Source organism: Podarcis filfolensis (assembly GCF_964270895.1).
Source record: "Podarcis filfolensis genome assembly, chromosome: 10".
Lineage (NCBI taxonomy): Eukaryota > Metazoa > Chordata > Lepidosauria > Squamata > Lacertidae > Podarcis > Podarcis filfolensis.
The window spans coordinates 30,178,271-30,201,988 of NC_139612.1; the positions used below are offsets into that span (position 1 = coordinate 30,178,271).

General features: G+C 40.4%; 1 protein-coding gene across 2 annotated transcripts; it reads left to right on the top strand.

Moving 5' to 3' along the window:
• Positions 1-1,779: 1,779 nt before the first annotated feature.
• Positions 1,780-21,946, top strand: LEMD3 (LEM domain containing 3). Of its 2 annotated transcripts, XM_083574452.1 has the most exons (14): positions 1,783-2,156; positions 2,493-3,413; positions 9,328-9,362; positions 10,906-10,969; positions 12,359-12,426; positions 15,440-15,519; positions 15,873-16,021; positions 16,703-16,804; positions 17,614-17,716; positions 17,868-18,046; positions 18,484-18,565; positions 19,395-19,500; positions 19,584-19,662; positions 19,843-21,946. In XM_083574452.1, the coding sequence occupies exons 1-14, from the start codon at positions 1,856-1,858 to the stop codon at positions 20,004-20,006; spliced, it is 2,433 nt and encodes an 810-aa protein (XP_083430578.1). In that variant the 5' UTR covers positions 1,783-1,855; the 3' UTR covers positions 20,007-21,946. The 2 variants fall into 2 exon arrangements, with proteins under 2 accessions (XP_083430577.1, XP_083430578.1); XM_083574451.1 differs by having other exon boundaries at positions 1,780-3,413.
• Positions 21,947-23,718: the final 1,772 nt, after the last annotated feature.

The window sequence follows — 23,718 nt, forward strand, 5'->3', positions numbered from 1 at the left end:
ACCTGCTTTATCCATATGCCATAGGCCTTCTCATTTTTAAAAAAACAGTCACAGTCTCTGATCATGTGGATACCTCCATTTCTGAATTTGGTTTCAACATCCTATAGCATTTGCTATGTTCATTATTAAAAGGAATGTGGCAAAGTTCACCACTTCGAAGTAGGACATGGAGCCCATACAAAATGACTGGAAATTATCTCAGGTGAACTGGAGGAACTCAATTTTGTATCATTGTGTCAAGCCCTAAGGAGTATTTTATCGCACTTTTAGGGGATGACTGAGTAGTTAAAGGCACACTGGGGTCACTTGGTATTTGGTAAGGTAAAGGAGCTGGTAGCATCAGCCACGGTGGTGAGAACAAATAGCATCTTGAAGCAAACCCATTTTTTGAGGGAGGTTTTGGATCTGGCTGCATTATGGTCACGCGAATAACGTTTTGAGCTGGGCATCCCACTGCAAAAGCTGTTACAGGATGAAAGATATGAAGCTGCTAAAAGTCTTTTACAGCTGTTCCTTTAAAGAACAGAGAGAGAGCTCTTCAGTTCAGGACGTTAGGATTCCCCCTACACGTGTAGGGTGGCCCCAAAACTGAATTACAGCCTCTCTCCGTTTGGACTTCGTGCCCTTTGTACAGGAAGGGAGTGTTTGCTTATTAAGTTGCTATTCCAGCCACATGGAACAAAAACGTCCCTAATAAGGAAGACACACGTGTGTGTGTGTGTGTGTGTAACACTGTGTGCTTTTACATGACACGCCTAATGCTTGTACTTTGGGGTCGTGATGGGAGTTTGCGGTCTCTCTGTCCCAGAGAGAGAGAGAGAGAGAGAGAGAGAGAGAGAGAGAAAGAGAGAAAGAGAGAGACAGAGAGATCTTGAATTTAGGAAGCCCACACAACCCGCCTCCCTCCCTGGCGGGCAGAGCGGCGCTTCCAGGGTGACGGGCGGGTCTAGGCCACAGTCTAGTGCGCACGCGTCAGTTCCGGCCGGCGGGGACCAAAGAGATAAAACAAAAACCCCGAAGCTTCAAAAACCTATCGCTTCCTTGTTCTGATTAGACTTCCCCAAGCCAAGCAAGTGCGGATTGCTACCTGGGCGAAGGAAGCTTTCATAGGATTCCCAGCACAGTTGCACACTGTGTGTGCAAATATACTGACGGCCGTATCCAAACACGGAGCAATATTTAAATCTGCATCTCGCCCTTCCTGCCAAAGGAGCCCAGTAAGCGCACTTTCAGGTGGGCGTGTACAGGATCGCAGCGCCAGGAGGATCCATGTTTGATACTTGAAGCAATGGTTTTATACGAGGGTGAAACTGGTAGAAGTCCGCAGGGCTTCCACTGGGAAGCCTGGTGCCTTTCAAAGTTGGCAGCAGGCAGAAATTCAACAGGTGTGGGTAATAAACGGAGGTGCGCTGTAAACTGTTAAACCTCTGGCTGTGTCACAGAAAGTAAACGCAGAATCTGATCCCATCAGATAAAGACCGTTTCCTGCTTTGGGGTGTTTGTGCAGAAAACGCCACACACCTGAAAGGTTCTCTAAAAAACCAGGTGCGGCACAGAAACGCAGCGAGTGAAACCCACCCCATCAAGAATTTCCGTCCAAGCCAAGGTGTGAATCCTGTCAGGAATAAAAAAAGTCGCCCTTGGAGATTGGGTCGGCTTTCCCCTTTTTTCGAAGCTATGAGCAGAGCGCGCGTGCAGCGCTTAACTCTCCTTTTTTACCCCGCACATGGCAGGGCTTCCATCGGCGAACCGGAACTCTAGTCAGAGGAACCTATAAGACCGCAGCCCCTTGGGCGGGGACCGGAGCTTCGGCGCGTGGGTAGGAAGCGGCCGCGGCGGCTGTTGAGGGAGGAAAATGGCGGCTGCCGCCGCCGCCGCGCAGCTTACCGACGAGGAGCTTTTCTCCGAGCTGAGGCGACTCGGCTTCTCGCCGGGGCCCGTCACCGAGAGCACACGGCCCGTCTACCTGAAGAAGCTCAAGAAGCTCCGCGAGGAAGAGCGAGCTGGCGGGGCCCGAGTCGCCGCCGCCGCCAGCAAGACCCGGAACAGTAACAACAATAACCCCGGGGCAGGCGGCGGCGGCGGCGGTTTGGCGTCTCGGCTGGCCAGCGCCGACCTCTCCTCCTCCTCCCTGTCTGGGGCGGCAGGCGGCGGCGGCGGCGGCGTCCGGGCCCGCGGCGGCGGGGGCGGCAAAGTGCTGCTGGGCTTCAGCTCTGACGAGTCGGATGCGGAGGCCGGTCCCCGGGGCCCGGCTGGCGCCGCGGGCAGCCGGCGGGAGCGGGGCTCAGCCTCCCGGCGGGACGCGAAGCCTGCGGCGGCAGCAGCCGTGGGCACTGGCTGCCTCCCCAGCAGCGCGGCGGCGGCGCCTCTTCGGAGGAAGCCCCATGCCTGGTGGGGGGCGACGGCCAGGCGGGCGGCTGGAGCTCGGGAGCAGATTCCGGGCGGTGGAGAGGACGACGACGACGGGGAGGACGACGACGAGGAAGCAGCAGCCGCCGCCGCCGTCGAGGACGAGACCCAGGAGGAGCAGCCGCAGCAGGAGCGCTGCAAGAACCGCGCCGTGAACGGGAGCCGGTTCCTCTCCAGCAGGAGGGACAAGTACTCGGACTCGGAGGAGGAAGAGGCGGCGGCTGCGGTTGCGACGGGGGCCAAGCAGCAGGTGCTGAGAGAGGAGGCGCTTGCCCGCCACTACCTGGCCCGAAGGAGCCTTAACAGACCTGCCTCGCCGTTCTCGGGCCAGGCAGGTGCAGCAGGGGGCTTGATGGAGACTGGCCAGGGTGCTGGTGGTGGCCGTGCATTGAATGTTAGGGTGGCTGCTTCTGGCAGGAGCAGTGACAGGGGGAGAAGTCGAGAGGAAGACGACGAGGAGGAAGAGGAGGAGGTCGACCTGGTGAAAAGGGGCGGGTATCTGGATTCCAGTCCGCCGCTCCTCCCCAGGTACCGTGGCGGCGGTGGCGGCTCCGCAAGGAAAGCCCACCAGCAGCTGTTTCTTCCGCCGCTGCTCAGCGGCTTGGACAGTAGTAGCAAAATGACTGATTCCTTGGGCGGGGACAGGAAACCAGCCAACAATCATATCCTCACTGGTGGCTACAATGTGGAACCTAGGATATATACTGCTACCACCAGCCTCTCTCCAGGTGCTACCACTTCCTCGTCCACTAGAATCAATCACTCCAACCACACAGGTTCAAATCATACTTATCCGAAAAACACCTACAAGCAGAAGGTTTCGGAGCCCGAGGAGGATCTTCTGCAGCAGTTCAAGAGAGAAGAAGTATCCACCACAGGAGGCTTCAGTGCCCATTACCTATCTATGTTCCTCTTAACTGCTGCATGCTTGTTCTTTCTGATATTGGGGCTCACGTACCTAAGAATGAGAGGTTCGGGAATAACTGAGGATGTGGGAATTGACAGTAAGTATTGGGAAACGGGGCAGAAGCCCTTTGCTCTACTTAATGACGTAAATAAATGTGTGAAGTATGTCACATAAGGAACCCAGAAGCTTGAGTTGCTTTGTTTTCTGTCAACCCTAACAACTGCTTCTGTAGACTTGTGGATGTTTTTGCTTATGGAGTGGAACGAGAAACAGCTTTTGGGCAAACCACAGAGACGTCTCTGTTCCTTAATTCAATAGCCTTTATGTAGATTTTGTTTCCTCTTAACTTCTTGCCATTAATTTTGTTAGAACGTCTCAAACGTTTAAGGATATGTCCTTAAAGATGGATTGGGGTCTTTGGCCAGGAGTTGGTGCACTTGACTATCTTTTTTCTTCTTCTCAGTACAGAATAATTACTGCTATGCCTCTTAGATTTAAAAATGGGAATCTTATTCTAAGCTTGTGATTTGTAGCTGTAGTGCTCGTGGGGTGAATCAGATTGTAAATGATGTTTGAAACTCAGATACTCATCCAACTAATTTTTATTCTGTAGGAAAGCACCCCACACATGACAAAATTCAGACACAGGAAATGCTTCTGTTTAAAAATGAATGAGTTGCATAGGGTAAATTCATTCTGATGCACATGTTGTATGTTAATTCCTACATGGAAATCTTATTATGTAGGTATTTATAACATGTGAGTGACACCTGTGTTTAAATTTAATTTAAATTCTAAATTTAAATTTAGGATTTACTCTTAGGATTCTGAAAAAAAAACTAATTGTCAGTGACTCAAAGTTGGCTTAGTTACAGTGGGTTCTGACAGTTGGAAGGAACAGTGGGAGGAAAAAGCAGGTGTTTGAGTTCAGCTGAGGGGGGATAGGGTAGTGGGAGATCTTGAGCAGGAAAAAATAATTAGTTTAAAGTGGTTTTAACAAGATGATTGTCTTGTTTAAGGCATAAATACCTTGGATTTAATATGCTGTGCAGAAAAAAGGGGAGCTTAAAGGCCCCCTGAAAATCTGGCATACATACACCTTTTGCTAAGCAAATCAGCACCTTTAAATGATTTCCTGTAACTTGCGGTTCATTGACAAAGCCACAAGGCTAGATTTAGAAGATCTTTCCATCTTAATGCTGTGTTTTTGTTGGTTTACTCTTGGCACTTTCATGGTGACCTGGTTTTCATGTCACCCTAAGCCAAACCATATCTTAGCATAAACACACAGGTCCCAGGAGACAGATTTGTGCCTACCTGACTCCTCCCTAGTCACTCTGCTGCTATGGTAAGTCAGCGCTTGACTTAGCATGTGGTCCTGGGTTTGTGGTTTAACTGTCTCCATACTAACCATTAGATGTAACCCAAATTTGTCCCATGGTTTGTGGCTCATTGTTTGTTTGGAAGAGCTAAACTGTGAGCCTGGGTTCAGACAACATGCTGAATCAAGCTATGGCTTAGTGTAACACAGCAGCCAGAACCACTGGGGAGGCCATGCTCTTCTCTGGAAACTTGCACACTCACATTTGGACTGAGCCATGGTTTGGTTTGGTGTGGTGTAGTGTAGTGTAGTGTGATGTATGATGTATGAACCAGGCCAGTGTTGTCCTGCTGGTAAAGATGGAAAAACAGAATATGGTGGTTCCCCCAATGGTAGTTTTGTGATTTATGAAAACCTTTTTACTAGGAAAACATGGATAAAAGACTATTTCATACCTGGAAGCTGCAGTCTTCCTTGGTTTATTTAATCAGGCAAAGTGCTTCTTGCATACATTTGAATCCTCCTAGCTTAGTTGTATGTGTTCATTTTTATTAATCCATAATTGCCTGCCTGAAGTACTGTTTGGACAAAAAAACCCTTGATGGATTATAAAAACTAGGTAGATAAGTAATATGTTATCAGAATTCTGAAATTGTGCTGCTGTATGATGAGGTTCAAAAGTCAAAAAGTACATGCTACTGTTTTTATCGGCCTGGTTTTTGTGTTGCTTCATATATCATGTAGATAACATGTGAAGCAGCACCCAAGACTTGAAATGCTTGGAAATAGCAGCCATACAAAGAGAGAGAAATTGGTGCCAAATCATAATATTTCCCCAGAGTTCTTGTGCCTCAAGCTATATTCCTAGTGGCTGGTGATATGCTTGGCTTTTGAATCTCAAGCCTCCAGATTGCGTGCACACACATTCACCTGGTGGTTTTGGCAAGTGGGTACTGCATATTGAGTCATCTTGGCCCTTTCCTTATTAATATGCTATATGTATGCTAATTGCAATTTATATTTGCTTCTGAAGTTCTCTGTGGATGTAATCTTACGGTCTCTGAGAGTGTATCATGGGCCATACAATAGATTGCATTGATACTGAAGGCAGAGATCTGGACAGGGGCATCTCATATGAGCCTGTATCTTTGCTACTGGCTTCAGTGCCCTGCTTGAACTAATGTCAGAGCTCCAGCATCTGTAGGGCCAAAATAGGGACATGTCTGGAGCCTCCCATGAAGCAGCTTGGAGCTGAAGTATTCAAAGCTGCCCCAGTCCCATGACACTCCAAACCAAGGAGAGGAAGTTTAGACATGTTTCTAAGCATGTCTAATGAAGCAAAATGTCCTTTAAAGAGTTGGAATGTGTATAATTCTAGCAAGGCTCAGGTGAGGAGAACCGACAAATGTGTCTTGTCCCCTATTTCTAAATGTGTGTAATAACTGTAAGCTTGGGGGTTTTTTGGGGTGTGTGAAATTGAATAGTTGGAGGTTTTGTGCAGCAGCTTCTGAACAAGTGGATCTTGAAAACTGAAATTTGTATCAAAACTGCATACTTTTTCAGGTGGGCAAGAATGTTTATTGTGTTTCTGAAACTGAAGTGCACCCAACAAAGTTGGGGAGGAGCTGTAGCTCCTGGGTGCTGCACATTCTTTTGTACGCAGAATTCTCCAAGTTCAATCCTTGGTATCTCCAGGTGTGACTGGGAAAGGCCATATCTGAAATCCTGGAGAGCTAATGTCAGTAACCGGGGACAGTGCTAAGCTGGATAGAATAGGGGTGAGACCCAGTCAAGGCAGATGCTTGCCCTACAGCTCCCACAGTCGCTGACATTGTGGACAGGCACTAATAGGAATTGGAATCCAACAACATCTGGAGGGTCACAGGTAGGCCACCCCTACCTACTCTGCTGCATTTGCCTACAGAGTGTGGAAATATTGTTGTCGGTACGTAAAGTGGACTTACGCTGCATATAGCAACATGCTCCTCTGTGACATGGGACTAGTGATCTTGGCAGCAGCCCTGTGATTCTAAACAATAGCTACGTTGAGGTACAACGTATATGATCCCCCAAGCAACTTTCTGTTGCTTGATTTAAAAGGTTTGTTAAAGGTAGTAGTTTCTGTAAGTGGTTAGACACCTGACTGCCACTTGCAGGCTTTCAAAATAGGGCTGGAATGTTCTTGAGCAGGAAGCTATGTGATGTAATCTTGTTTTCAGGGACTTGGTACAGGGGAAAAAAATGGCTGCCCCAGGCACAAACTTTTTCTTTTTAAAAGCCAACCACCTTGTAACTGCAAGTTGACTAACTGCTTCCCTCACTCACCTCAAAGTCAAATAAGCTTTGTTCCCCCCAATTATTATTGTTATTTTATTTCATAAAATTTATGCACTGCTTGATTGTAAAAAACACACACACCCTCAAACTGGTTCACAAAAAAGTTAAACCAGTAGGATTATCAATATGAAGAATTAACAGCAATTTAAGACTTTCAGAAGTTAAGATAATAAAGCATATTAAAACTTGCACCAACTTTCTAAGTATCTGGGCAAGCAAATGTTTCCAGCAGGCACTGAAAAGAGTGCAGTAAATGCACATGTCATCGGCCTGATATCCATAGGCAGGGAGTTTCAAAGTGTAGGTGCTGACACTATAAAAGATCAAGTTCTTACAAATTCAGAATGGGTATTATGTGCACCTGTAACAGTGCTGGTTCCGCTGTTTGAAGTGGTTGTGTGGGTGTATATTTATTTATTTATTTACAGTGGTACCTCGAGTTACATATGCTTCAGGTTACAGACGCTTCAGGTTAGACTCCGCTAACCCAGAAATAGTACCTCGGGTTAAGAACTTTGCTTCAGGATGAGAACAGAAATCATGTTCCGGCGGCAGCAGGAGGCCCCATTAGCTAAAGTGGTGCTTCAGTTTAAGAACAGTTGCAGGTTAAGAACGACCTCCGGAACGAATTAAGTACTTAACCCGAGGTACCACTGTATAGCATTTGTACCCCACTCTTCAGTCAAAAAGGCTCCCAGAGTGGCTGACAAGAAATCCAAACAAGCCATTCCCTACCTGCAGGCTTCCACTCTAATAAAAGGAAGGCATATCCCTGAAAGCTCCCCTAGCTCCAGGCTGGGAAGAAAAATTCAACAACGGGTGGTGGTGGTAGGGATTTCTGTCCAGCTGTAATTAAAAGCTGGGCAGGATTTTCCACAACCTGGTCAGAGAACAGTTGGCCATACCAATAGTTGGAATTGTGCCTGAAATGAACTGCTAGCTGGTGAACTTAATGGGGGTGTGTGTGTCAAATGCTCTCTCAAACTGGTTTCAGACCGTAACCTGGTTGTAGCCAGTGTTAGAAACTCAGATGTATAAGATAGGCACCAAATGGCTCCTTAAGCCAGGGTTACAGTCACCAAACTGGAATGTCTCGTTGCCATTTTGGGGCCAGATTGTTGGAAGGTGTTTTTTTATCAATATGACTTTTTGGTTCCTGAAATTTGTTCTAATTATGCAGATAAAATTTTAAAGGATGTGTTGTTAGTGTGTGAAAACAGGCAGGATTTAAGGATTTCCAGGAATGTAGCTCCAGATAGTGGATTCATCAGGCGCCATTCTGGCGCTGGACATCTTCACTTGCTTGCAAGTGGCCAGTAGCCGGGTGCAAAAAGTGCATGGCGAGTGGCAAATTTCGAATGCTGGTTGCAGCATTTTGCAGCAGCTGGATCTCATATACACAATTTCTTCACCTGCTATATTATCCTCACAACATCCTTATGCAGTAGGTTATGCTGAGAAGCACAACCATCTCAGTGAATTTCATGGCTAATTGGGAATTCTAACCTAGGTCTCATTGGTCCTGGTCTGACACTGAAACCATTCCATGACATGCTTAAAATATCTTATGTGTACACCTAAACATAACGTTGGATAAGTTTTTCTGCTTTCTTCTCAAATGTAAATGCTTGACTTTATGAGCACTATCAGTGTAGTCAGCAAGAACTGTTCTATTTCTTTTGGCAATACTTAAGTCTTCAATTACTGTTTGAGGGTACCAAACAAATTGGGCTGGCTGCTGAATTGTGCTTAGTAGAGCTCTGCTGTAGAAGGTAGGGGGGGGTGAGACCTTTTTTTGCCAATTTCCCCCTCTTCCTGCAGCTCCCTGAGCCTCCTAAAAGTCTCCTCTGACAGGTTGGTGAACCCTTTGAAGTCCGCATGATGGGTAGCATTGAGGAAGTGGGCATCTGTGAATATTGTCTTCTTGCCCTCTTCCTAGAACAGGAAGTCTCTGCTGAATCTCTGTGCCTTCCATACGCAGAATAACTCTTTCCATTTGTGGAACAGCCACTCTGTATCCAACTAAAATCTAGTAAGTTGTTGATAGCCTGCTCAAATTCTGCATTTTAGCTGTTTAGGAGCAAGTTTATGCTTTCAGCAGTGACATGCTATGCTAGCCAAGCAAGTCAGGTGGACAACTTCCCCACTTGCTTCTAGGTGTAGTAACACTATCATACACAAAATATTATGAATGGCATGATATTGTGCTAGTTGTCACATTGTAATTACTGGATTCCTTTGTAATATTTATAATAATGTAAGCTGCATTTAACCTAGTGGTTTTAATTTTTGCAACATTTAAGATATTGGTATTGAAATGGTATTAAGTAAATTTCTTTTTCCCCCTTAATAGATAAAAATCTTCTCACTGGGATGGTTAATAGAAACGTGAGTATGTTCTTAGTATCTATGTTGAGGGCTTGTCTTTGAGCTGTATTATGTCCTGATAATTTTGATTAAATAGGTTATTGACAACCTTAAATCTTGGATAATCTTAATGCAAGAGTTTTGTGTCTGCAAGCTAGATCTCCATTTTACTAAAAATTTGTGTCCTAAGAATTGTTGCCGACTCTGAGAAGTCCAGTTTGTAGGCCTCTTGATTATAAGGCTGTGTTTGAATTGCTTGTACACAAACCCTACACTGCAGGAAAAAAATAGTTGAATTAGGGGAAATCCTGTTTTGCTAGCTTAAGCACATTAGGTTCTGAAACCATTTACTCTGATGGCCTTATCATTTCCAACCACTCACCTAGAAGTGAGGGCACTCAGTTCCTTGTATTGCTTTGCTTTCAGTATGCAGTAGCCTCACAATTTTTGGCAAGGTAGATCAGTCCCTATATGACAAACTACCATCCAAACGTAACACAGCATTTCATATAACTACACTCTTCTTTGAGCCAGTATTGGAATAGTGGCAGCTGAGAGAGAGAGAGACTCATGGGAAAGTGAATTGTTCATTCCTTTTAATTAGAGCATTGTGCCTCTCCCAGCCCCTGGGTTTCCTTGCTGTTGAGTGATGTTTCTCAGAATTTAGGATGGTATACTTTTAAGTCTGTGGCACTAAAGATGTGAAAGCCCAGGGGGCAAAAACATATTTTTCTCCCAATTTTGAAGAGAACACACACTCCTGTGAAACAGTTTCTCTTTTGGAATGAGTGAAATTTTATTCATTTGGAATGTCTAGTGTGAAAATTTCTATTAAAGGCATTCTGAAGCTTTAGAAACTGATAATTTCTATCTATAACAATGTAGAAATATGCAGTGCTTGGATCAGAGATGCATTTCTGCTCCTAGGGCATGCTGGCATCTTCATGAAGAACATACATTGCTTTTGTTTCCTACAGCTTTCTTAGTTTGTGCATCTCAGAAGTAGGAAAAAATAAGATAATGTGTGTAGATAGCAGAGGATGCAAACATTTGTAACTCTTTAGTATTTACATGCTTACCATTTTGTAAACTTATATAAGGATTGCTCTATGAATTTCATAAGTATGCCATACTTAGCATACTTACTGCTTTGCTTGTAGAAAATGAAGCCATGTGTCATATAGCAACATGTTACATACAAAAATGTATCATTTATATTGTTTGTATTTCTATAATTTTGTATTTGTGTTATTGTATTTGTATTTATCTGCTTATTTTTGAGTCACCTTGGAAGCCTTTTTGGCTGAAAGGCGGCATATAAATAATAACATAGCGACATAATACATTTTATATTAAAGCAGCAAAGTAAGTTTCGTTTAATAAGAATGTATCTATTCGATATATTTTCATTTTCCCCAAAATGGGGGAAAACAATTTCCCCCCACTGCTTCAATTTTTGGGGGGGAAATTGTACATCTCTGTGTAGTGCTATCTAGGTTATATGCTATTTCCATTATTTCAGACTTTATTATAACACTTCTTAACTGGCTTATTAAATTTCTAGGTAAATGAAACAATTCTTATGAACAGCTTATATAAACTACATGATAAGCTGGCACAAATAGCAGGTGAGCATTTAAAGCCAATATTAAACTGTTGGATTTCAAAAGAATGCATGTGTAAAGATTTATAGCAATAAGCAAATTTTGAGGGTGCTTTGTGATTGCAAGAATAAGAATAATTATTTCATTCGTATGGATACAATAATTATTGTATTGAATCAGTGCTAATATCACAGATATTATGGTAAAATACCTTGTCTTGACTGCTGAAATATGCTTATAAAACAAGAGAGATTTTAAAACGAGAACTTAAACATTGCATTAATCAGCAGGGTAACTAATTCCCTCAGAAAAAAACATAGAAAAGCTGTGTTGGCCCATTAGGGGAAAATGTAAAAGGTAAGTACGTTTATTGGGACCAGGTAGAACAATATGAAATAGTGAGCCAACTTTCAAGCTGTCCAGAACTCTTCATCAGGCAGACATTAAAACAAAATTTGACAGGGCAGGGTGGAGTAAGTGAGGTTCGGGGGAGGCAAGAAAAAGCAAGGAGTGGTCTACTTTCTGAAGTCTGCAGTTTATAGCAATCCTGAGCTGGAATACAGGCGTTCCCCCAGGTCCAAGACAGATTGCAGGTTGCATTCATTACTATTGGGGCTGAAAAGCAGAAATGGATGTTACCCTTGTTTTTAAAAATATATAAATGAGCCACTTTCCAGTTTTGTGTCGGGCTCTAACTGGTACACACGAGTGACTTATGAGGCAAAGAATAGAAAGGAGGAGGAGTCTTTACATTAGCAAAACTTTGGATCATTTGCATCAGTCCCCCAAGGTCTTCAAATGGTAGAAGATTAGCTATGAGAGACTACTTCAGTTAAATCCATCTTGCATTTGGTTTTGATTTTTCGTCAGAAATAAAGTTAGTAAATAAAAGTCAGCGTAGTGGTATTCAGTTTCTTACCTGTCTTTCACCATGAGGTCCAGGGGAGAGCCTTTACAACAACTTAAAAATACAAGATTGAAAATATTTGAGAGTACCTTTGCAATATGTGTATCAATAGGAACTGTACAGAAAACCTATTTTAAGTCTGAGAAATTTTGGAAGTGTATATACTGTAATCGTTGAAGTACACAATATCATTGAACTTAAAGATTATTAGACTTTATTCCATACCTGAATAGAATTTGACACTTAAGTTAATCTTGAGAATAAGCTCTAGTGAAGAAAAAGGACTCTACTTCTGTGTATACATGTATAAGATTGTACTGTCAACTGTTAGTAGAGTCATCTAGAGATTTATATACTATTTATCTTATAGGATACTTTTCTATCAAAGCAATATCAAAAATAACTTACATTTCCCCTCATGTATCCGAAGTTAGTATTAATATATCCAAAGTTTATTTAGTCACATAACTGTGAGAAATACATAAAACTACTTTTCATTGTACTAGGAGATCATGAATGTGGCAACTCTATCAAGAAAGGTCTTTCTCTCCAGGAGGCAGATACATATTTAAAAGTAAGTAAATGCTCATCATTTTAAATATTGCAATTAACTTGGTATGAATGTTACATTGACTTAGCTTTGTGTTCAGTTATTCCTCTTAAAACATATTTTTGTCAGCAAAACAGAAGCTTCAGTGGTAGGTTTCTTAGCATGTGTGATTTAATAACAAAAAAATATTGAGTGGGAAAATGTAGGTTTTTGGTTTTTTTTTAAAAAAGCAGGATTCTGTTCTTGTTGGTCAAATTACTCATTATAACCTATATATTTAAAATACATTTAGCCATCCTTACCTGCTTCACTATTGATCAGAAAGCTCTCTAAGAATAGGAGAAACCCGCACTTGAAGGGTTGTGGGAGACCATAAGCATCAAACTGAAGTGTTTACATGCTATGTGCGTTTTCAGTTGAGAACCATGTAGCCAAACCTTGAGTGTTTTGGTCTTTAGAATAGAGGGATCAAGCCCCAAGCACAATGGTTTATCTTCTTTACCTGATGAGGGTTTCCATACATTTTTCAGCAGACTGTTGTTTCTCTGCTTTGGGGTGAAGTACTGTGGTTCAGCTGACACCTCTAAATTTTTACTTAATATTGTATGGCACCAAGGAAGGATGTGCACTCTACTCAGTTGCCTCTGATTAGGCAAAAAACTTAAGCACCATACCCTGCTGTTCTGGGGAGAGAATTCTGAAGGTATGACACTTGAATACAAGGTTTTACAGGCTACCGGAGAGTAGTCCTGAGCAAAGAGTAGCAAGAAGCTCACAGATTTTAAATTTGGAGTAGGTATGTTGTGGGGAAGATTCTTCTGCCTTATTTCTTCTTATACAGTACTGCTTATTCCTTTCGCTCATCTGTGTGTACCTGTGTCATGAGGGAAGTCCTTTGGGAGTTTGCCAGTCTTCTACAAAGGAGAATTTTTTGCAGTTGAGAAGCATGATAGTTTGACTTTCTCTAGCTCTGGACAATAAGAAGGCTTTGGGCCTAATCTGATCCGCATGAACATGGCAATATTGCTAGTAGAAACAGAAGTGTTGAATTTTGTTGCTCATACATAAGTATGTGAATGTCATTTTCTGCAATTTGTTATATAAATATTTAGCTGTTGTATTCAATAGCCCGGGAGGAATGTTGATGTGATAGTGAGAGACTGACAACCATAGATACTCCCCCCCCCTCCAGTTAATTAACTTCATAAAAACTGGTTCTGCCAGATTTTTTTGTCCAAATTCCTGCATAGCTACTTATTAACTAAATTCTTCTACTCTGAGTACAGGGATTTGCATTGTTGATTATCAGCTTATTTCAATAGCATAGCAACATCTCAGTCCTGTGTTGCCTTATTAGACATTTACTAGCAACAAGAATAGTTCTAAGCTAAATTCTCTTTGGCCCTACAGTGGTGATACAATACATTTTTCTGTTGAAATATGCACTTTATCATTGTTGGTTGGTGTATAATATGCAGTCTGGGGCTATTTTAAGACCTGTGTGTTTTGAGGGAATGCAGAAATAAGGAAGCTAAGGCCAGGGAGATTGTGCCACCAACTCTAAAGGTACTGTCAGTTGGCCTGGGAGGTCTCTGTTGCTCTATATTTTATACCGTTCATGTGTTTTAGTGTTTTAAAGTTGTAAACTGCATTGGGTTCTTGGGCAGAAAAACAGCATAAGCGCAGTTAATTAAACAATAAATATACGACTTTAAAAAGCCTTACATTATAGTCTCACGTTTCACAGGAAAGGGGCAATATTGATTTGCATTCATGGAACGGGAAGTAAGCAATTAAACTAGGACAGAAGTATAGAGCGGGGTGCAATTTTTTTTTACAAAAGTAGTAGAACTAATTTCCATTGAACAATTCAAACACAGAGGATGGCATTTGTGTGTTCTGACATGCTTTAAAATGGATTTAATACTTTGAAGATTAAAAATGGGTAAATGCATTATCATTCTAATGCACTGCAATACTTTCAGTAGTTTGTACATGTAGTTTTTCAAGCAGCACATCCCAGTGCAAATGACCTGATTGTGTTGAGTAGTAGCAGATTGGAAGAGCATTGGTTGCAACCAGGCACAAATAAGTGTTCAAAGGTGCAAAGGAATGGTTTTTTAAACAGTATTTTGCATCCACTGGAAAAAAACTAGAGCAAAAAAATCAAACGTCACAGAAATTAGCAGAGCACAAGTATTACTTTTAAAATGCACATATTTGTAAAAGATATCTGGAAGCTAACCTGTTACCAGTCTAGACATTTTATAGCTTTGTATCCTCGCACTACAATGTAAAATCATCTGTTTACTGCATTTTATTCTGCTATTAGTTTTTCTGTTCCTCTTTGTGAAATGCACATGGCTGCTGCCATTTGTGATTACCGTGTTGATTCATTGATGTAGTTGATTTGGTGAAAAAAGCCAGGAAATATGGTTGCATTTTATTGCACAGCTATTATTAGCATTTAAATATTACTCAATGCTGAACACAGAATCAAAATTGGCAGAATGGCTTTTGTTCCTATCAGTATGGCAAGGGAATGGAAGGGGCGTGGAGGAAGCACATTTAGAGTCAAAGTCTGGTCGCTTGACAAATGTAAAAAAAATGTTCAAAAGTGAAGAGGCTAAGCCAAGTGAGGGCATGGCTGCATCTCCAGCTGCATCACACAGCGGCCTGGTAAAATTGTCATAGTGTTTTGAATGCTATTGCTGGGGTTTGAAAGGGTGGTGCAAGCAAATACTTCATTTAATTTCCCTGCATTTGATAGACAAGTTCTGACTATAAACCACAGAATTTAATATTGATAAACCAAGCTGAATAAAATGTGGTTGGCTTTGCATGTTCCAGATGTTGAGGAAGGAATTGATGGTTGAGGAAGAATTTATATATAAAAATGTGGTGGTGGTGTTCCTTTTTAGTACATTAAAATGCTTTGGATGATATTGTCACATTTTTGTAGCATTTATTTTGGAATTTCTCTTGCAACAACTCCTGCCATTGAACCTTTTGCTTTGTTTTCTTTGTTTCTCTTTAGAGTTTAGGTCCAGAATACGAAGGTGTATCTAATGAATCCCTGCAATGGATTCTAAATAGTGGAGAAGATGTTGGCATAAAGTAAGTCATTTTATTTTGTAGTCTGCTTTCACACAGAAGCTCAGTTCAGGCAACCTTTTAAATAATGGTTGTGTATTATGAACAAACGCAGGATCCATATTGCTCCCTGCCTCCCCTCAAAAATTGGTGCACTTGCCCTCCAAAGCAGAATAATACGAGGTTTCTGATTGGCTGAGGGCGGGGATGAATGATAAGCATAGGTTGCTGATTTGGTTGTTACAACAATGTATACTTAGTATAAAACAAGAAATGGAGGGGAAACCACAGAAGAAAGGAGGCATGTGTGTATTTGTGACTCATTCATGTCTAAGCCATAGCTGTCATAATATCTCTTTTTATCTCTTTTTAAATAGGTTTGTTGACAACAGCTCTGATGAAGATTCCATAACCAATACAACTAATGTAAAATACCTGGTATCAACTAGGCCACAGATGTCTTTTACATGTCGTTTTCGCCGTGCATTTATTACTGTAACATGTAAATCGTTAATTCTGCTTTTGGGTGAGTTTTCCCCCCTGTCAGTTTATTTTAATACTTGTATATCTCTAGGGAAACAGCGAGAATGATGTTACCAGACAAGTGCTTAAGATTTTGTAATCTACTTCATGGTAGATTAGTCTATGGGAAAGAGGAGAAAATAGGCAACCACTTTCTAAAAAAATTGTGTAGGCATGACATGTTGGCAACATCAAAATTCTGTAATGCAAGAAACAGTCTTTATCTTCTCTTCATTTACAATGAGATCTTAGCAAAGTCTGTCCCTTTCTCAAGAAAGAAGCACTAAAAACTACAGGCATTCTCACCTTGTATAAAAAATTGTTACTGCTCCTATAGTTCAGTAAAAATTATTCATCAACATTTGGTATAAAGCAGAGGTGGGAAACCTCCAGACATTGCTGGATTGCTGCTTCCATTGTCCCTGGTAATTGACAGTACTGAGGATGATGGGAGTTCTAGTCCAACAACATCTGGAAGGCCACAGGTTACCTGCCCCGGGTAAAAATATTCTTCATAAAAGATACCAAGGAGTAGATGGAAGTAGTAGATGAATGATGTTCCTCCTTAAATACCTTTAAAATGTTAGTTTTGTGTAAAATATGTCTACTGCATAATGACAGCCAGTGATATTTTTTTTATAAAATTTGGATTATTCAGCTAAGAAAATCTTTCTATTTGGCACAGGTATAGGAATGGCTTGGGGAGTCTTAAGGTATATGAAATACCGATGGTCTAAGGAAGAGGAAGAGACCAGACAGATGTATGATATGGTTGTAAAAATTATAGGTAAGTTTTAACTAAATTTGGCAGTGGCTGGACTCAAACACAATACTAAACTTTGGGTGTGGGTGTGTGAATGAGTGAATGCGGCAGACTCCCTCTCATTCTCCTTTCTCCAGTTCAACTGCAAGCAGATGAGAAACTCTTGCTTTCATTTTCGGTAAACTGCAGTTAAATTTTACTTGTGAACCCTAAGCAGTGGTTAGCTTAACTATGAATCATCGAATTTGTAGAGTTGGAAGGGACTGTGAAAGTCATCTAGTCTAACCCCCTGTAATGCAGGAATTTCAACACCCGGTTCCCTGAAGCAGGCCAACTCCATTAAAAAGCAGTGTTGAAGTTAGCTTTTTCATTATACCATAGTTAAGACTAACTACCATTAGCCTGGGTTCAGAAATCCTGGTAAAATGCTGTTAGTTAAAAATAGAAGTGAAAGCTTCTGATTTTCTCTTTGAGATTGAGTAGAGGGAAGCAAGGAGCTGATGAACTGTAGGCTTGTGTTTATAATTGCTAATCCATAGTCTAGCATTACATGTGAATGAAGTAAGCGTCTTGCCAGATGACCCTTTCAAGTGAATCTGCGTCATTTTCAGTTTTGTATACTGTATTGAGAAATTAAATGATATTCAAGGATGGAAAATGGAGAATATTTCATGCTGGAAGATCTTTGAATAGCTTATTATGCTGTCTTCTGATATATATCTTACATGTAAGAGGGGCAGTATCTTGAAACATTTTTTCTTTAAATCATTTGTAAATGTGATTGATTCCAGTTCAGATTTTACAGTATTGTTAACTTGGTGCAATTATTTCAGATGTTTTAAGAAGCCACAACGAAGCATGCCAGGAAAACAAAGACTTGCAGCCATATATGCCTATTCCACATGTACGAGATTCCTTGATTCCACCTCAAAACAGGCATGTACAAGTTACATTATACTTACATTATAGTCAGTTTATACCGATGCATGTTCTGTTTTGCCTTCAGTGGGAGAAGTACACCACACTGATAAGTAACTTTGCTTTCGTAACTTTTGAAAACTTTTTTTGGGTTTGTTTTTAAATATAGGAAAAAAATGAAAAAAGTATGGAACAGATCTGTTGATTTCCTTGCTGCTAATGAATCTAGAGTTCGCACAGAAACACGAAGAATAGGTGGTGCTGACTTCCTGGTTTGGAGATGGATACAGCCATCTGCACCATGTGATAAAATATTAGTTATACCATCTAAAGTATGGCAAGGGCAAGGTATGTAACTGTTTGTTTATACGTCCCTTCAGTCTGCATTTACCCTAGCTGAGGTCTGTTACCATTTTAAACTAAGTTTAATACAACTTAATTGTAGTCAGAAAATTGTGCTTTAAACATAATTTCTTTATCATTGCTTCTTGCAACATCTATAGCTATGTACGTTCTTTGTAATACAAGCGTCTTGTACAGTTATAAAAAGTGAACTCTTAACCCTCAGGGCTGTTCCTTGGCTTTTGAAATCTTTGTGTCTCAGTGTGCTCTAAAAGTTAGTTTATCAGATTCCTACCATAAAAGCTAGTAGTTGACCCCACACATAATGCACACACATGTATGCTTTTATAACTTGTGTAATCTACAGGAAACTGATTAATATTTGAAATATGTGGACTAGAATCAAATCCTATTCGCTGATTGAACTTTTTTCCCCTTGGCAGCGTTCCATTTAGATAGAAGAAATTCACCACCAAATAGTTTGACACCATGCCTAAAAATCCGCAATATGTTTGATCCTGTCATGTAAGTACTTTTTTTAATTCACTGCGAATAGAAAACATTGAGTTTATGTTTTGTCTTGACAGTACAGATGCAGAAGGAATACAAATTCCCTTTCTTTTTTCTTTTCCTTCTCCTCCTGCGATGAGGCTACATTTTAATATTTTAATGTTCCATTATTTTAATGTTGTATTTTATTTTTGTTTTTAAGTTGTAATCATTCATCTTGTTTTTATTATTGCTTGTAAGCTGCTCTGAGCCCGGCCTTGGCTGGGGAGGGCGGGGTATAAATAAAAAATTATTATTATTATTATTATTATTATTATTATTATTATTATTATCACTGTCTTAGCTGGTATAATGACACTGGGCAGCTGGAGAGGGAGACATAAGAACAAATTGCCTGAATACTGTTTTCATTTTTAACTTCATGTGATGACCCAAGCAACTAGGGCTTTCTCTTTGTTGAGAATCAGCCTTTTACTCTGACTCTTCCACTATTCATAACCTTATATTTTTAATGCATATTCATTTCAGAGAAGTTCTGTTCCAAGGAAGTCAGTACTTGTAGACCTATAGGCCATATTTGCATGGATTGCTAAACCAGGGGTGGGGAATATTTTGATCCTTGTTGGACAATAATTCCCATAATCTCTAACCACTTATGTGATGCTTGCTAGCGTTCATGGGAATGGGACTCCAAAACCTTTAAATGTCCACAGGTTAACCATCTCGATCTAGAGAAAATGTTTATTTCTGTGTTTCCTAATAAGTTTGTATCGTTATTTTTTTTAACAAAAATCAAATTACTAATAATGATGTGCAAGTTTTGTTTTATGTGTGTGTATTTTAGGGAAATAGGTGACCATTGGCATTTGGCAATTCAAGAAGCGATCTTGGAAAAATGCAGTGATAATGAGGGAATTGTCCACATAGCAGTAGACAAAAATTCACGTGAGGTAAAAAAAATGATTTAAAGTCGATAGTTAGTATACTCAGTTTCTCTATTTGATACAAATCAAAGCTTTATTTCTCTCCTCAGGGTTGTGTATATGTCAAATGTTTATCTCCAGAATATGCTGGAAAGGCTTTTAAAGCATTACATGGATCTTGGTTTGATGGTAAGTTGTTCTGATTTACAATTAATTTAGCAGGTTGGTAGTTGGCTATACATCAGTCTCAACAGCAAGAGTGACTAGCTTCTAGATAAAAGTATTGCATGTCAAAGTATTCATCTCAGTTATATGCGCAAATCATAGAAAAATTAAAAATCTTAACATTCTGAACTTTCTTTACTATAGGGAAACTGGTAACTGTAAAATATTTACGGCTAGATCGATATCATCATCGTTTTCCCCAGGCTATTACTTGCAATGCTCCATTGAAGCCATCAAATACACGCATGAACTCAATGTCACATCTTCGTCTCCGAACAGGCACAACTAACTCTCAGGGAAACTCCTGAGACATCTTACTGCTACCAGAACTGTTGACTTGCAGCAGGAAAAATTCCTGTCTGGTCCTGTCTTCCACTTTTAGTACTTTTTGTATGTAACATTTTCATTAATCAATGTTCCAGAGGTCTCATTTTTCAGGATTTCTGAGCAATGAGGCAGTAATACTGAACAATTGCTCTATGAAGTGTTTTGGAGCTCAAGCAAACAAACACATTAAGTTTTGCATGACAGATGTTGAATTTATTAAACATTCTCAGATGTGGCTGTATTTTTGCACCAACAAGTGTTTGATAACAGTCTAAAAGCATGGAGATGTACTGTATTTCCATAGTTCCTGTGAAATAATCTTGTGGGTATTTTGTAACACAACCACCTACAGTTTCTGATGGCAAGTAAGTAGAAGTGTTAGTTTCTGTCTGGTTTTTGGCTTCTGTTGCTGTAAAAGCTTCATCTGTGTCAGCCTAAGGATGAGAAAGGAATTATGTCTTGGTAATTGCTGAGAGAAAACAAACCGAATACAGGTTTACTGGTTTTGTATATAAATGTAGATGCTGGTGGCGGAGGCAGCAAAAGTAATCTTGTTTTGTGAGGATGTCTGCATTAAAGCAGTGAATAAGCTTCCTATTTTATTCATAACCTAATGTTTTCTATGTTTTGGCTGTACCATTACATAAAGGCCAAACACCTTGAAGTATTAGATACAAGTTAAATATCTTTTATAGGTTTTATATTAAAATATATGGTTATGATTTTTGTGTGAATGGTCTGATATTGTAACTGTGATAATGGATTCAAAATTATGTGAGCAATAAAGACGCAATTGGCAGGTACTCAAACACTTTGTGAAAAGCTGTTATTTATTACAAGGAGAAGCTCTGACAAAATTGACCACTGGGGAATATACTTTCCTATATGGTTTTGCTACCTAGGCTTGTGTGAAATTAAACAGATGCACATATTTTTGGAAACAAAAATCTTGATTGTTAGAGCTTAGAAGTGCAGAACACTTACAGCAAGAATTTATGTTCAATATTAAATGTGTGCATTGTTTACACCTAAAACTACAAAAATGTTGACCTTTAGTTGAAAATATCAAATAATTGGATTCAGTAATTCCTGTTGAAGCAGCATAATTTGTCAATCCACCTGGATATTGCATAAGTGAAGAGATGGGAAACCAGCCAGTTTAAAATACATTTATTAAAGCCCAGTTTCTATTGTAGATATGGATCTGCAGCATGAACTTGCACAAATGCACGTTTTCTTATGGTTAAGTGAACATGATGCACACTTCTGTAACAGAAAATCCTATTGTGCCTTACCTTTGTGCTTTTTTGTGGGCAACATGTTTAATAATGATGGACGGTTTCTTATCTTTGAAAAAAACTTGGTCTATGTCCTGGATGCTAATGAACAAGTATATGTAATATAATCAGCCATGCAAAAATCTACTCACCAAGAACAAGTACATATTTTTGACCAGCGAGTAGATTTTTGTCAAGTCTGGTAAATTTTTCATGAGATTTACTATATACATATACAAATATGTACAATATATATGTATATGTATTATATGTATATAATCAGATTTTGCTGTATTTGTGCATCATAGTGATTTATTGAGCTGAGTAACCATCTTGTGACCTGTTGCAAGTGTGAATGTAAAATTTAGTTGTGGCAGTTTAAAAGGTTGCCTTTTGATGCAGTCGCATCGTTCTTGCTTCTAAACTATTTGTAAACACACTGTACATTTATTATAGTAATCTGTACTATTATGCAGCTTATTTTACCTTTAAAATGTTGACCAATATTCCTCCCTGCAAGACAGATGGGAATGTGTATAATACCTTGGACATTTGAGAAAAATCAGATGTTTGTAATTTGTAATTTGTCCTGTAAAAACACAAAAGCAAAACTAAACTAATTAAAGATTTATTAGGGCTTTTTACACACGTGTCAGTTTTTGTGACATTCTGGGACTTATGACAGCTCTTGTTTACTTCTTTTTTGGGGGTGGAAGAAGGCATGGAAGAGGGTTCAATATAGACTGCAGCACAAAGAGCCACACTATTCCACATTCCACATAAACAGTGCTTTTCATGCTGCCAGTTTCTGCTAAAAGTACTGAAAAATGGAGAGCCTTAGTTTGACACCAACTCCAAGTTAGATACCATTGGTACATTATGTGGCTTGCCATCAGAATTCCATAAATATGTGTGCTTATAGAAGGTGGTGAGATAACTACTATATACAAAAATGCAATTGCAAGAGAACCTGTTTGGCTCCAGCCATTTATTTAAACCTTCTTTGTATAGTGAGTGGAAAAGACAACTTTAGAAGATGCTCAACTCCTTGTTTACAAGAAGCAAAATGGAGAAAGTATAGGAACACCACAAAAGGCATTCGTTATTTTAAAGATTCTTCAATACTCTATAAAGACCCCAAGCATCATGCTTTTATCAGTTGCCTTTATGAAAACTCTGTTGGGTGAACCTGGAAAACATAGTACATACCTACTGCCATTCAGAGACATTGGTGTACTGCTGCTGGGAGTTCATGCTCCCAGTGTCTCTTGGTGGTGGTCTTTTCTTTTAAAAGCAGTGTTTTTAATGTGAGCTTTTTCTAGCCTTATGATTCACTCTGCCAAATGCGCCAAAGCTGAACAGCAGTGAGCCCTTTGATTTCTGTGTCTTTGTGAAATCTTTTAAAGTAGTACTTCTTTTTCTCCCACCAGATTTTATGAGAAGGGAAACAATGCATTTGTTTATGTTGATGCTTTTGTTTTAAGTCATTTCAGCATCTGAGGGAGTAGACTCTCTAGAAGCTCATGTCCCTGAAGGAAGCTGGAAGTTCCTATTTTAATAAGCTGCAGACTAATCCAGTTCTGCCCTTAAAAACCTTTTTATTGTGCCTTCTTGAAACCTCCTTAGGAATTATCCCTCAAAGTGGGTGGGGCTGTAGCTCTAAGGTGTGCAAAAGGTCCCGCATTCAATCCCCAACATCTCCAGGTAGTGCTGGCAGAGACCCATGTCTAAAACCCTGGAGCAGTACTACCAGTCAGTGTAGAAAATACCGACCAATAGTAAATACCGACCAACCTTAGACTTGGGTCCCCAGTTGTTGGACTGCAAGTCCCATCATGCCTGGCCATGGGTCACCCTGGCTATGGATGATGGGAGTTGTAGTCTTAATGGCTAGTGATCCAAGTTTGAGAACTACTGAATTCTGATCTTTTTGCTGCACCACTATGCAGCTCTGCCATGGATTTTGTAGGCTTCAAGCTTGCTTTTTTTAAAAAAACAAAACCGCCCCCCCAAAAAAATTACTTACTTGGACCTAACAAAGCAAGAGGTCTGATGACTTCTTTCCATCCTGTGTATGGGTGGGATGCTTATCTGTATTACACTTTTATCATGTTCTGGTCTTTTTCTAAATAGCTCTATGAAGAGCACTCACATTTTAAAAAAAGTAGTCTGACCTACCCAGCTTCTGCCTCATAGTAGATGCTGAAGAAATGCAAATGGAAAGGTTAACGTAGCCAGCGCCTGAGTTTGCTTCCACGCCCCCGCTCCTTCTTTTGCCTCTGTCTTTTAGGTTGCGATCCTAGGAGCGTGGGGATGCGGATTGCTTTCTTTACAGATCTCTCTGCAAGCCTGTCTTACTTGTTTCGGACTTGGGAGAAGCTGGCTGGAGGAGGGAAGGGGAAAAAAGCCAATCAAA